Source organism: Cyprinodon tularosa, unplaced genomic scaffold (genome assembly GCF_016077235.1).
Source record: "Cyprinodon tularosa strain WSP-4 unplaced genomic scaffold, ASM1607723v1 ctg38, whole genome shotgun sequence".
In the NCBI taxonomy this organism is placed as follows: domain Eukaryota; kingdom Metazoa; phylum Chordata; class Actinopteri; order Cyprinodontiformes; family Cyprinodontidae; genus Cyprinodon; species Cyprinodon tularosa.
The window spans coordinates 3,105,607-3,118,983 of NW_024039096.1; the positions used below are offsets into that span (position 1 = coordinate 3,105,607).

The window sequence follows — 13,377 nt, forward strand, 5'->3', positions numbered from 1 at the left end:
AAATGCTGAATATTTGTATATTGAAGAGAACTGTCAGATCTATAAGCCTTTTCCTCATATATACTTTTTAACTTTTTCAACAAGGTGAGTAAATAAAAAAAAACTTGTTTAAGGGATACCTGGAACAAGTCGCAGCACCCAAAAAAGGACTTTAGACTTTAGACAGATTTTATTTGTAATTTTGTTTACACAAGTGTAAAACGAAAAGAAATTTCGTTTGGAAACAGCTCAATGGGCAATTTCATCTTTTAAAAGTTCAGCCTTGAAAAATAGTAAAAATGACTTTAAATTTACAATTCTAACTTTTTTTTAAATATATATATATATGAATAATGATAAAATACGATAAATATATTAATAAAATCTTCTGTGCCCTTTTGACTAGGGGTGTAAATCACATCTATCATGGCGATTCGATTCAGTATCGATTTCCTGACCCAACGATTCGATTATTTTCGATACGCAAGAATACACCACGATTCGATTAATCTCATTTTTTTATTTTTTACACCTTACAGGCTAAACAAAGTTTCAAGTTTGAAATAAATCAATGAAAGCTGTAATATCGTTATTCATTTTTTTTTTTTTTTTTTTTTTTTTTAGAAACAACAGCAAATAACAGAAGTAGAAAAGTTGCATCAAAAAATACTGCATAAAATCAGTGCAATGAGTGCAATGCAATACCTCGGCTCCAGACGTCCCACCCCCTCCACAGACGCTCCGCTGCTCCTCTCCCAAATTGTAGATGACCGCAAACAGTGCCTCAGATAGGAGGCCTGCTTGTTTTGTTTTTATGACCGAAATTCTGGAAAACAACTCGTAAAGTTTGACCCGCTAGAAGAGCGAGCTGCTCGAGAACGCTGGGACCCTTTTTCCACCTGGATCTCCGCTCTTTTTGGCCCTCATGTCCCTCCATCGTCGGACTAAACTCGCCCCCACTTCCTCGCCGCCTCGGCCGTATCTAGACCCACGGTGTGTAGCGCAGACCACGCTTCAATATTGAGCATAATTTAAAAATGTCTGTGTCAAGCTCACTGCAACACACTGCTGTAAGAGTATAACCAGGAAGCGGTAGGAGGGCAAAATAGGTTTAGCGCCACCGCAGCACGGGAGGGAGAATTACGTACAGAAGCAAATGGATAAAGATAGACAGGAGGAAAAAAAAAACATGAATCGATTGTCTTGCGGACGTATCGATGCATCGGATCGTCGGCTTTTGGATCGATGCATCGATACAAAACGATTATTATTTACACCCCTACCTTTGACCAGTGAGGTGGTGTTTAAAATATAGTTAAAGAAGAACAACAGGTGCATGTTTTTGAATCAGCCTCTTATTTAGGAAGTAAAAGCACTCGGTTTAAATAAAGGGTTAAAAAGAAAATGAATTAGGATGTGGCGGAGAGTAAACATGCTGCCGTCTCTTTCTAAATCCAGGTTCTAATAATTTCCCTGGTTTGAAGACTTTTTCCTTCCACTAAACTTTCCTTTTTTAAGCTTAACACTCAGTAGAAAAGCTTCTTTCGCAGTCATCTGGTGTCTTTCAGTGATGAACTAGCTGTCCTCCCAGGATGCTAAAGGCCTTAAAAAAATCTGTGATCTATTTTAGAAATGAGCTTTTGCATAAAAGTCTCATTTATTGCACCTGTATGAGTTGTCAGTGTGTAGGAGGAGAACATGCAGCAGTGCAGCGCTCCTGTTGTGACTCGGCCACCCAGGTTCTGTTTAGTGTTCTGTGGTGAATTGTGACTAAATCCTTTGATCTCAAGGTCTGGTGCTTTTGCAGGTCGAATTTCAATGACTGACGGAAACATACAGTATTTACTGACTTATTAGGTTGTTGTAATGAGAATCCTCTCATCACCCGCTCTTGTTTAGATGTCAGATAACCTCTATGGTGTCGCCTTGTGACCGTCTCCACCTGCCTGCCCCAAACAGCAGGCAAACACTAAAGAAATTCAGTGATCTGTGAACCAACTAACATTAATCAGCTGAAGGAAATCTGTCCTCTTCGTCTGGAATCTGCAGCCTTTCGTTTCACATTAGGAAGAAATGTATCCCACCAGCAGCCAGTTAGATTTACCATAAATCAGAGGTGTGAAGATTTTTCACTCGCTTCATAGCCAAGCAGATCAGAGTTGGTAAAAAATTCCTGCAGGGTAGATTTCTTTATAAGTGGTTATTTGAGCTGCTTGATGTGGCTCATTTCAAATATTTTATCTGTGTAAACAACACTGGGTTCACTCAGGCTTTAAGGTTTGTCTTAACAGGAGAAGATGTTTACATACGTGTCAGCTCTTCCTTTCCGCTTTGGTGTCACACATGCTGTGATGTGTGAAGACGGAGAGCGTATGGATGGCTGATCCTCCCATCAAACAGGCCAGTGGATCGCCACTGCTCTGTCAGATGAGCATACCCCGTCAGACCAGCATACTCAGAGTTAATACGCAGATTAAGACGTCAGATTTGCGTTTACAACTTTTATTTTTTTAACGAAAAATACACTTTAAACCACCTTAACGGGCGTGTATCCCTTTTGTCACATACGAAAAAAACAGTTTAAGGTAATTTCGCCATAAGCTTAAAAAAACATCAAAAAGTAAGTAATAGGGGTGTAAATAATAATCGTTTTGTATCGATGCATCGACACGTCCGCAAGAGAATCGATTTATGTTTTTTTTTTTCTTCCTCCGGTCTATCTTTATCCATTTGCTCCTGGGCGTAATTCTCCTCCCGTGCTGCGGTGGCGCTAAACCTATTTTGCCCTCCTACCTCGCTTCCTGGTTATACTCTTACAGCAGTGTGTTGCAGTAAGCTTGACACAGACATTTTTGAATTATGCTCAGTATTTAAGCGTGGTCTGAGCTACACGCTGTGGGTCTAGATACGGCCGAGGCGGCGAGGAAGTGGGGGCGAGTTTAGTCCGACGACGGAGGGACATGAGGGCCAAAAAGAGCGGAGAGCCAGGTGGAAAAAGGGTCCCAGCGTTCTCGAGCAGCTCGCTCTTCTAGCGGGTCAAACTTCACGAGTTGTTTTCCGGAATTTCGGTCATAAAAACAAAACAAGCCGGCCTCCTGTCTGCGGTCAGCTACAATTTGGGAGAGGAGCAGCGGAGCGTCTGTGGAGGGGGCGGGGACGTCTGGAGCCGAGGTATTGCATTGCACTCATTGCACTGATTTTCTGCAGTATTTTTGCAGTATCTTTTGATGTAACTTTTCTACTTCTGTTATGTGCTGTTGTTTCAAAAAAAAAAATGCATAACGATATTACAGCTTTCATTGATTTATTTCAAACTTGAAACTTTGTTTAGCCTGTAAGGTGTAAAATAAAATAAAAAATAAAAAACAAATTAACCGATTAATCGATGAATTGAATCGAATCGTGGTGTATTCTTGAGTATCGAAAATAATCGAATCGTTGGGTCAGGAAATCGATACTAAATCGAATCGCCATTATGGATGTGATTTACACCTCTAGTAAGTAACTAAATGTTTTATTGTACATGACTAAAGGGATACACGCCTGTTGAGGTGGTTTAAAGTTGTGGGGAATCTACAGTTCCAACCGTTGCATCTCCGAATTCTCCCGAGTGGTGCTCGACTTTACAGGAGTGAATAAAGTGAATGTGATTGGTCGTTTATCAAGGGGGCGGAATTGTTGTGGTGGAAGTTTCGCAAGCAAGTTTGGTTGTGGCCGGTGTCTTAGAAGCATCTTGCTAACCAGTTAGCATCTTAGTGCTAGCAGGTTCTCAATGGGAAATTCCATTGAGACCAAGTAGCACTAAATTGGTGACTTAGAAACGACGCTGTCAAGGAACGCTATGGACAGCGGAAACATGCAAGAGAAGGAGAGTTTAGTGTCAGAGGTCGTGGATGAGTCTCCTCCGTCATCCATTTTTTATTTAGAGGAGGAAAGCGGGGACGAAGATGTCCATCCCAGTGAACACTGGGATGTAACTCAATGGTAATGTTAATTATTCTTATTTCGTATTACAACCGTTGCGTTTATTAGCTGCGAAATGTGAATCAAGATGCTATATGACCCAAAGAATTTTATTGACAGATGACTGTTGATATATGATTGGCCGAATTTAGGTTAGATAACGAAAATCACAGGTTTTAAGACATTTTTTTGTTGTTTTTTAAATATAAATTGTCTAAATTTTGGGACAATATAATCTGATAAAGAGTATATTTATATACATGTTTAAGCCAGAATAATTTGACATTTAAGTATTATTTCCCTACCACTTTAAAGTGTGTTTTTCATAAAAAACTAAAGGGATAAAGTAAAGAGATAAACGTGTATTGACTATGCTGGTCCGACCGGTATGCTCACCTGACAAAACACACGGATTACACAGGATTAATCTGGAAAAGTCAGGATAGGAAGGAACGGGGACTGAGAGAATGTTAGGAAAAAAGAATTGGGAGAATAAGAACCTAAATCTGCTTCATGTTGCGTATGGCGGCAAATAACAAATTGGAGGTAAAAAAAAAAAAAATTGATAAAAAAAAAGATGTAAATTGAAATTAGAAAAAAACGCAATGCAGAAATAAAAAAAAACAAACAAAAAAACGTTTTCGTCAAAATAAGTTTTTTTTTCAATGTATTTACCGTATTTTTATTTTTTTCAATTTTTATTTTTTTTCCCCAAAAATATTTTCAAATTTTTTACAGTTTTTCTATTGTCAGATTATTTTTTAAATGTATGTTTATCAATTTGCATTCTTTTCATCTTCACTTTAAGCCAAATAAAAACACTAACTCCTGTAAATATTGACCAATACAATGCTGTAGCCACCTGCCCTACGGACCAATAGAAATACGCCTCACTCCACAGGAAGGCCCGCCCCCTTAAAGGAAGAAAATGGGATTTGAAAAAAAAAAGAAATTTCAAAAAATAAAAATATGAAAACAAATTGAAAAAAACAAAATCTGACAAATCGCTAAAGCGATCTTTTTACGTTTAATTCTTTTTCCAAAATTTTGTTTGCCAAATGGGTTTTGTTTATTTATTAAACATGCTCTTTGCTTGCACTAACAGTGGGACTAAATTACCTAATAATTGTATAAATAACATAAATATTGATTTCTGAAGATAATTTGATCTGAACTGATCAGTCTGTAGTCCGGGTTTTATCATCTTTTCGCGTTAATGTTTATCGGCGTCCATATCTCCATCCTTTGATCCATCCATCTACTTACTGATCTATTCATTCATTTATTCATTCATTCATTTAATCGTCTTGCTCTTCATCTTCTCTTTAGGTTCAGCTTTAACAGTTGCTGCTGTCTCCTTGTTAATTTTCTCTACATGTTTATATATATTTCCTGTCTAAAGTCTTGTTTTGGGTTTGAATTGAGTTTCTGGCTTTAATTGGAGCTGAACCCGCCGGCCGCAACACTTTAAACATTTTTTTTCTAAACTGTCAGCAGCGGGCAGCAAACCTACCTCCGACCATCTTTCCAGCTCGACCCGCCCACAGGCGCGCTGTCGACAGCTCGTAGGAAGCCTGATCGGCTCCACCTCAGGCCACATGAAACGGCCGTGACACCACCGGTCACATTAATGTTCTTATCTCACTGCATGGCTGCCCGACAAAATAAAGACCCCGTTTGCCTTTTTTTCCCCTTTGCGTTTGGTCAAGAAGTTAATCTCTGCTCTCTGTAATCTGTGGAGCAGTTCGTGCTGAATTTGAACCAGACCTCACCGCCGCGGCCCCTGAGGAGGAGGAGGAGGAGGAAGTCTTCCTCATCCAGCCGTCAGCCTGAGCTGCTGTGGTTTTACCAGGTCTCCTTTTGATCTCTGGCCTTTCTTCACGTTCTGCCATCTTGCTGAGGCCGCCTTTTATCCCTGATGAGCTCTTATCAGATGGATTTCCTCCTGTGCTCTGGTTCTAAGAGGCAGCCATGCCGGCCCCTGTGGGTCTGATCATGTCGGTGCTAAATGAACGCAGCTATCCTCGTCTTATCTCGTGTTTCCACAAGCTTGCAAAACTTTATCATCCCTTAGTTAGTAGTGATAGTGATGAGCTCTTCCCTGAGCTTAAATCTTTGTAATTTCAGTAATCTTTTTTCAGCTTTTGTCTCGTCTGTGTTTATCGTTCCGTTTTAACTGATTTGTTTCATCTGTTCTTATCAGCCCACTGCATGCTGTGTCATTTGCCGTGGCCTGTGGCATTCCTGGAGTTGCTCTGCTGACGCTGGCGGTAAACCCGCTCACAGGCTTCCTGGGCGCCCTCAACATCTTTCTCTACACCTGCTGCTACACTCCGCTCAAGAGGCTCAGCATCGTCAACACCTGGGTTGGCGCGGTGGTGGGAGCCATACCTCCTGTGATGGGCTGGAGCGCTGCTACAGGGACGCTTGGGCCAGGTACCACCAGCAGACATTACGGTTTATAAGATGCCATGATTTCTTTGGACTTTGTCTGCTTTCACAGACAAATAGGCCAAAGTCTTTCTGAACAGATTAAAACCAGTTTGCCTCGTCAACCATTTTAATAAATTGATTTCGTTATGAAGAGATCGAGAGGATCCTGTTTGACACTTCCTCTGGCTTAAACTTGAAGTACTTTAATGCCGCATGAAAGTATTTGAAAGTAATTATTATAATATGTGGAAATTCAGTCTGAAAAACCAGAATGGACTGCTAAACGTTGCCTTGACTGTTTAATTTTCTTTATTTAGCTCATAGTCAGAAAAAAAGACAGATTATGATATCAATTCTGCTGCTTTAGAGCCGAGATTTCCTAACATTTGACCCCGAAACGGACTGTCGACTCTCTAAAAATACATTTCACCCTAATATTTCACTATGTTTGTGTGTGTTACTGAATTATTATCACTTTTACATATTTTTTTTAGAGAATTAAATTATTTAATTCATGGGTCTTAGACATTTTCCAGCTCAAGGACCCCCAAACTGATGGCGAGATGGAGCAGGGACCCACTAATTAGATATATTGTATGAAATAGTGTTCTATCAAACTGGTTCTATAGTAACTCTATTAGAGATGTCCCGATCCAGGTTTTTGCATTTCCGATCCGATACGGATATTGTTTTTGGACTTCCGATCCGATACCGATACTGGCCGATACCAGCCTATCCGAGCATGTATTTAAGTTTAAGTATTTAGCCTTAGTTGTAAGACTCATGTTGAAAAGGGTTTTAGTACTCTTGATAACATCTAGCCAGCTGAATTAGGTGAGATTGAATAAAACACAATGATTTGTAACAACAAACTTACCTGTTTATTAAGAGATAAACACAAACTGGACAAAATTATGAATAGCAATCTGAAATTGCACAGTGAACAGTAAAACCGTAAACAGTTAAAGGTGCAAGTATTACTGTACGTTTTAATAAAAATGCAAAACAGACAAGAGTGGAAAATAGTCTATTAACTTAGAATCAGGACTCTACTCTTGAAAAAAGACACTGCTTAAAAAAAAATCAGTGCAAATAATAGTGAACTATTACACAAAAATGCCTTATACTCCCCAATCTCCTCCACACCTAGTCTCCATCTACACATCGTGCAGGATAAAATAATCCCACACGGCTGACATTTTTCCCGCTATCTTCCAATTCACCTGTTTTAATGGTTAGGCCGGGAGACAGACCCAAAAAGACCTGTGGGTGTGTTGAGGGTGTTCTGGAAAATGCGGACCGGATTCGGAGAAAACACTGGCGCAAAATAGTGGAATGGATCGTTTCAATCGGCGAAACTGGAAAATACGGACCGGATTTTTTTTTTAAAACTGGATCGGCGGTCTGGATCGGCATTTTTACATGGTTTGCCGATACGCATTTTTTTGCCAATATCGGCGTCCGATCTGATACGTGGATCGGATCGGGACAAGCCTAAACTCTATTACATATGGAGTAATGTAACTAAAGTATTCCCTCCCTGGGATTATTAAAGTATTACTGATTCCTGGTTGACGGGACAGGTGTTGTGAATGAAACGGTGCCCAGGTTGAAAGAGCTCCTGTGTTTCGCTGAATGTGTGCATTGATGACTGAAAGACATCTTCTGCCTCCATTTATCTGTTTACTACAGTCTGTTGGATTCATGTTAATGTTTAATTAAAGACATTTCAAAAATTGCAGGGGAGAATATATATATATATAAGTCTAATCAACCAAAATGACCCCCTTGCAGTACCTCCATGGACCCCCGCGGACCCCCTGTTGAAGACCTCCATTATTGTTTTTTTATTTATTTATTTAATGGGACATTTAATAATTGTACATTTAAAATTTTAATTCTAAATTTAATACTCGAATTCTGGTTTAGAAAAATAGATAAATAAATGTTTTACCCACTTATTTAATTGGAAATTCATGTGTCTGTTTTTTGCAATGTATTTTGCTCCATATACCACAGATCACATGAAATGATGCCAGGGTTTCCACGGGTCATTAAAAATCATCAAAAGTCATTAAATTATTATTATTTTTTTAATCAAGGCCTTAATTGGCATTAAAATTCATTAAATATGTTTATTGTGGCATTTAAAATTCTTTCTTAAAAAAAAAATTTTTTATAAAAACAATTTTGTCAGACATATTATATCACAATGTATTTGCATGGAACTGCTTACGGTTGATCGCAAAGACGTATGTTCGGAAAAGAAGCTTGAGTCGGAGAAAAAGGCTAGAGAATGGGGAAGAATGCCAATTTCAACAAAAGTGGCTGGAAAAAGAGGAATTCAGGGCATGGCTGCAGCCTGTCGACGGGAAATTAATAAAATTATTTCTAAGAGCATTAAAAAGCATTAAATTAGAGTAGGCTTGTCCCGATCCGATACGTGGATCGGATCGGGACGCCGATATTGGCAAAAAAATGCGTATCGGCAAAGCATGTAAAATGCCGATCCAGACTGCCGATCCAGTTTTTTTTTTTTTAAATCCGGTCCGTATTTTCCAGTTTCGCCGATTGAAACGATCCATTCCACTATTTTGCGCCAGTGTTCCCCTGTTTTGCATTTTTATTAAAACTTACAGTAATACTTGCACCTTTAACTGTTTACGGTTTTACTGCTCACTGTGCAATTTCAGATTGCTATTCATAATTTTGTCCAGTTTGTGTTTATCTCTTAATAAACAGGTAAGTTTGTTGTTACCAAGCATTGTGTTTTATTCAATCTCACCTAATTTAGCTGGCTAGATGTTATCAAGAGTACTAAAACCCTTTTCAACATGAGTCTTACAACTAAGGCTAAATACTTTAACTTAAACTTAAATACATGCTCGGATAGGCTGGTATCGGCCAGTATCGGATCGGAAGTCCCAAAACAATATCGGTATCGGATCGGAAGTGCAAAAACCTGGATCGGGACATCTCTAAATTAGAGTTATTCATTCCTGTATAAACCTAGCCTCGTGAGACCATCCTGATCTCGCGAGCTTTCAAGATTTCACTCGCAGATCAGTCCGGAGACTCTCCGTTGGAGAAAATTTGGAGCCGTTCACCAAACGAACGTCCAATCAGCGTTGGCTTTGAGGCGGGTTGAGGTGTGACGCAACAAGAAGCACGACAGTTCAGTCTAAAGAACATGGCGGCTTCAGCCAATGAAACTAGCGTTAGCGTGGCTATCGAGCAAGTTTTATCGGAATTACAGAGTATTTCTTCACTGAAAGAAGAGCAAAACACTGCTCTGGAGGCTTTTCTCAGAGGAAAAGATGTTTTTGCTCTTCTCCCGACTGGTTTCGGCAAGAGTTTGATCTATCAATTGGCTCCTCTTCGTCGTCGCTCTGTTAGTACGTCATATGCTTAGTTGATCTGATTGGTTTATTTGGCCCGTCTATCACCAACATAGGCCAATCAGCTAACCAGTATTTTCGCCCCTTCCCAAAATTACTTCAACGGAAGGTTTCCAGATGGATATGCGGAGCAAATCCATCTGGCGGAGTCAGGTTAGTATAAACCCTGGATGCTTTAGAAGATACACGTCAAACAAGGAATAAGCTAAATGAAGAAAAATCGCCAACAACCTTAAACATAATCTGAGCTTTAATGGGATCTTTTGAGTGTTCATGAGTTAATGGCCTAGTCAAAGTCCAATTACATTGAGGTCATTTACACTTAAACTGATTCTTCCAGATGTAGTGTACAGGGGGTAAGGAGGGGCGATCAGCCTCTGGCGACCACCTCCTGATCAGGAATCGTAAGGTTAAAAGAAAATCAAACCTGTTTAAAATTCAGTCGGCCGTCGTATGGTTGTCATGGACAAATCGCTCAGTGGGCAAGCATGGAATCTTCTTCTTCCTCAGAAGAAAACACAAGCGTGGCGGATGCGAGTGAAATGGAGTTCTATCTGTAAAATCGACAGACCATAGGTGCCACGTTTGCTCAGCCACGTCTTTGTCCAAATACGTCGTCTCCTTTTCTTTTTAGGGCTTAAATTGCACAAATTGCCAATGTAGCTTGTTTCTCTAGTCAGCTTCATGTTTAACAGGAGGCATCGACACTTCCGTCTTTTTCCTCTTCTACTCGTTTGGCTTCTGGATAGACGAGTCCGAGTAGCGACATTTCACTGCAGCGCTGAGTAGGACGTGGTTTTTAGATCGAATCAGAGCGCCGGGCCGCTCAGTGTGAAAACATGAATCGTGAGCAGTGAACTTTTAAATGGTTTCATCTAGGGGTGTAAATCACATCCATCATGGCGATTCGATTCAGTATCGATTCCCTGACCCAGCGAGTCGATTATTTTCGATACTCAGAAATAAACCACAATACGTTTCGATTCGATTAATTGGTTCTATTGTTTGTTTGTTTTTTTTACACCTTACAGGCTAGACAATGTTGGAAATTTGAAATAAATCAATGAAAGCTGCAATAATGTTATGCTTTTTTTTTTCTTTTTCTTTAGAAACAACAGCAAATAACAGAAGTAGAAAAGTTGTACTCCACCTATTCCTATTAAAACCTCATTCACTGAAAAATAATAATAACCCTATGTTATAGATTCTAAAAGGCCTTGCATCAAAAAATTGTGCACAAAATTAGTGCAATGAGTGCAATGCAACACCTCAGCTGCAGAGTGTCGACGTCCCCACCCCCTCCACAGACTCTCTGCTCATTACCCGATCCGTACCGGAAGCACGATCCGTACCATCAGCTCATTTGCGCGTGCGCAAACCGAATAACTTCCGGTGGCAATATTTCCTTTTTCTTACGTTTTTATTCTTTTGTATTCTTTAGAGGCATGGGTTTCTTTTTGTATATCTTTGTATTTTCGTCAATATTGCATTTTCTAAAAATAAAAAAACAGAAATACATAAAAAAAGTTCAATCGCCTTGTGATAGTTACTTTGACTGCTCTGAGCATGCGCAAATATACATCACACAGCGTGTATATTTAAATTTGTTTAAATATTTGATTTACTCTGTACTTATCTATGCACTCCAGCAGTACTGATCCCACAATGGATTCATTTGCTACCTTTCGTGACCTGCAGTTTTTCATTGATAAGGGAACATTTCCCGAAAATTTGGATTTTTATTCCAGAAAAATGACGTCAAGCAATACAATGGATTGAATTTAAAAAGCATCCTTTTCTTCCAGAAAAGTCTTCAATATTGTCTTTACGATGTAGTTTAGTATTCTTTAATTATTTAAGGATATAAATAACGTTTTTTCAGTACCGTAATTACATTATTTTTTGGCGACCCGGAAGTTATTCTGTTCGCGCAGGCGCAAATGAGCTGATGGTACGGATCGTGCTACCGGTATAGATCGGGTAGCGACAGGCTCCTCTCCCAAATTGTAGCTGACCGCAGACAGTGCCGCAGACAGGAGGCCGGCTTGTTTTGTTTTTATGACCGAAATTGCGGAAAACAACTCGTGCAGTTTGACCCGCTAGAAGAGCGAGGTGCGCGAGAACGCTGGGACCCTTTTTCCACCTGGATCTCCGCTCTTTTTGGCCCTCATGTCCCTCCGTCGTCGGACTAAACTCGCCCCCACTTCCTCACCGCCTCGGCCATATCTAGACCCACAGCGTGTAGCACAGACCACGCTTCAATATTGAGCATAAATAAAAAATGTCTGTGTCAAGCTCACTGCAACACACTGCTGTAAGAGTATAACCAGGAAGCGCGGTAGGAGGGCACAATAGGTTTAGCGCCACCGCAGCACGGGAGGAGAATTACGTCCAGGAATAAATGGATAAAAATAGACCGGAGGAAAAAAAAACATGAATCGATACTCTTGCGGATGTATCGATGCATCGGATCGTCGGCTGTTGGATCGATGCATCAATACAAAACGATTATTATTTACACCCCTGGTTTCATCGTAGAGTAGTAGCTGAACGGTGTAAGCCCAGATTTAGCCATGAATAGTCATAATCCATCTTTTTCAGAGGAATTGGATTATTTAAAATCCTCACCATTTAATGATTGTTTTGGTTAAAGTTGGTTTGTCAAAAACATCCTTTTAAATGCAGGCTCTGCTTGTTTAAGTGGATAATAAATCTTTGCAGTCTCATCCAGCCAGCATCACTAACCTCTCCTCTTTCATCTCCTTATCTTCAGGTGCTTTGCTGCTGGGTAGTTTCCTCTACTGCTGGCAGTTCCCGCACTTCAACGCGCTCAGCTGGAACTTACGGGAAGACTACTCCCGCGGCGGCTACCGCATGATGTCCGTCACCCACCCGGCCATGTGCAAACGGGTGGCGCTGCGCCACAGCCTGGGTCTGATCGGGCTGTCCACCCTGGCGCCCGTGCTGGACGTCACCACCTGGACCTTCCCCGTCATCTCCCTGCCCATCAACCTGTACATCAGCTACCTAGCCGCCCGCTTCTACCGCAAAGGGGACCGCGACAGCGCCCGCAAGCTGTTCTTCTGCAGCCTGTGGCACCTGCCCATGCTGCTGCTGCTGGCGCTCACCTGCAAGAAATACAGCCAGGGTCCGGAGGAGACGGCATCTTTAACCCTCACACCGCCAGTGAAATAACTGGGATCCTCCTTTGAGCCTGAGTGCTCCTTCAGTTTCCTGACTCTGCTTTACAGAAAACACACCAGATTTCAATCTTTTAAATTTGTGTGCTGTAAATATATTTATTTTTAAAGGGTCCCTCACCAGTTATCTGTCTTTTATCTGACTGATCAGTTACGTTGTACTGTTTACTCCACTCTCACGGAAAGCCTCAGCTTTGGCAGCTTATGTCGTTGGACGCCATGCTGTCGTAAAGTTTCTAGAATGTGGTAAAGCAGGACTGAGGAAATGACAACGTGTTACTTGATGGTGATTTAATCTCATTTTGCTTTGAAACAAAAATGTATATGTGGTTTAAATACATAAACCTGCTTTAAGGGATCATTTATCCCCTGTGGGAGAGGAAATAAACTCATCATGATTGTAA

General features: G+C 40.5%; 1 protein-coding gene across 1 annotated transcript in view; it reads left to right on the forward strand.

The window, feature by feature from the left end:
* LOC119791071 (protoheme IX farnesyltransferase, mitochondrial) overlaps window positions 1-13,377 on the forward strand; it is a 61,238-nt gene extending 47,861 nt beyond the window's left edge. Inside the window, exons 6-7 of the mRNA XM_038296921.1 lie at window positions 6,146-6,378; window positions 12,547-13,377. Coding sequence (XP_038152849.1) covers window positions 6,146-6,378; window positions 12,547-12,968 — 655 coding nt within the window. The 3' untranslated portion in view covers window positions 12,969-13,377. The remainder of the gene's footprint in view (window positions 1-6,145; window positions 6,379-12,546) is intronic.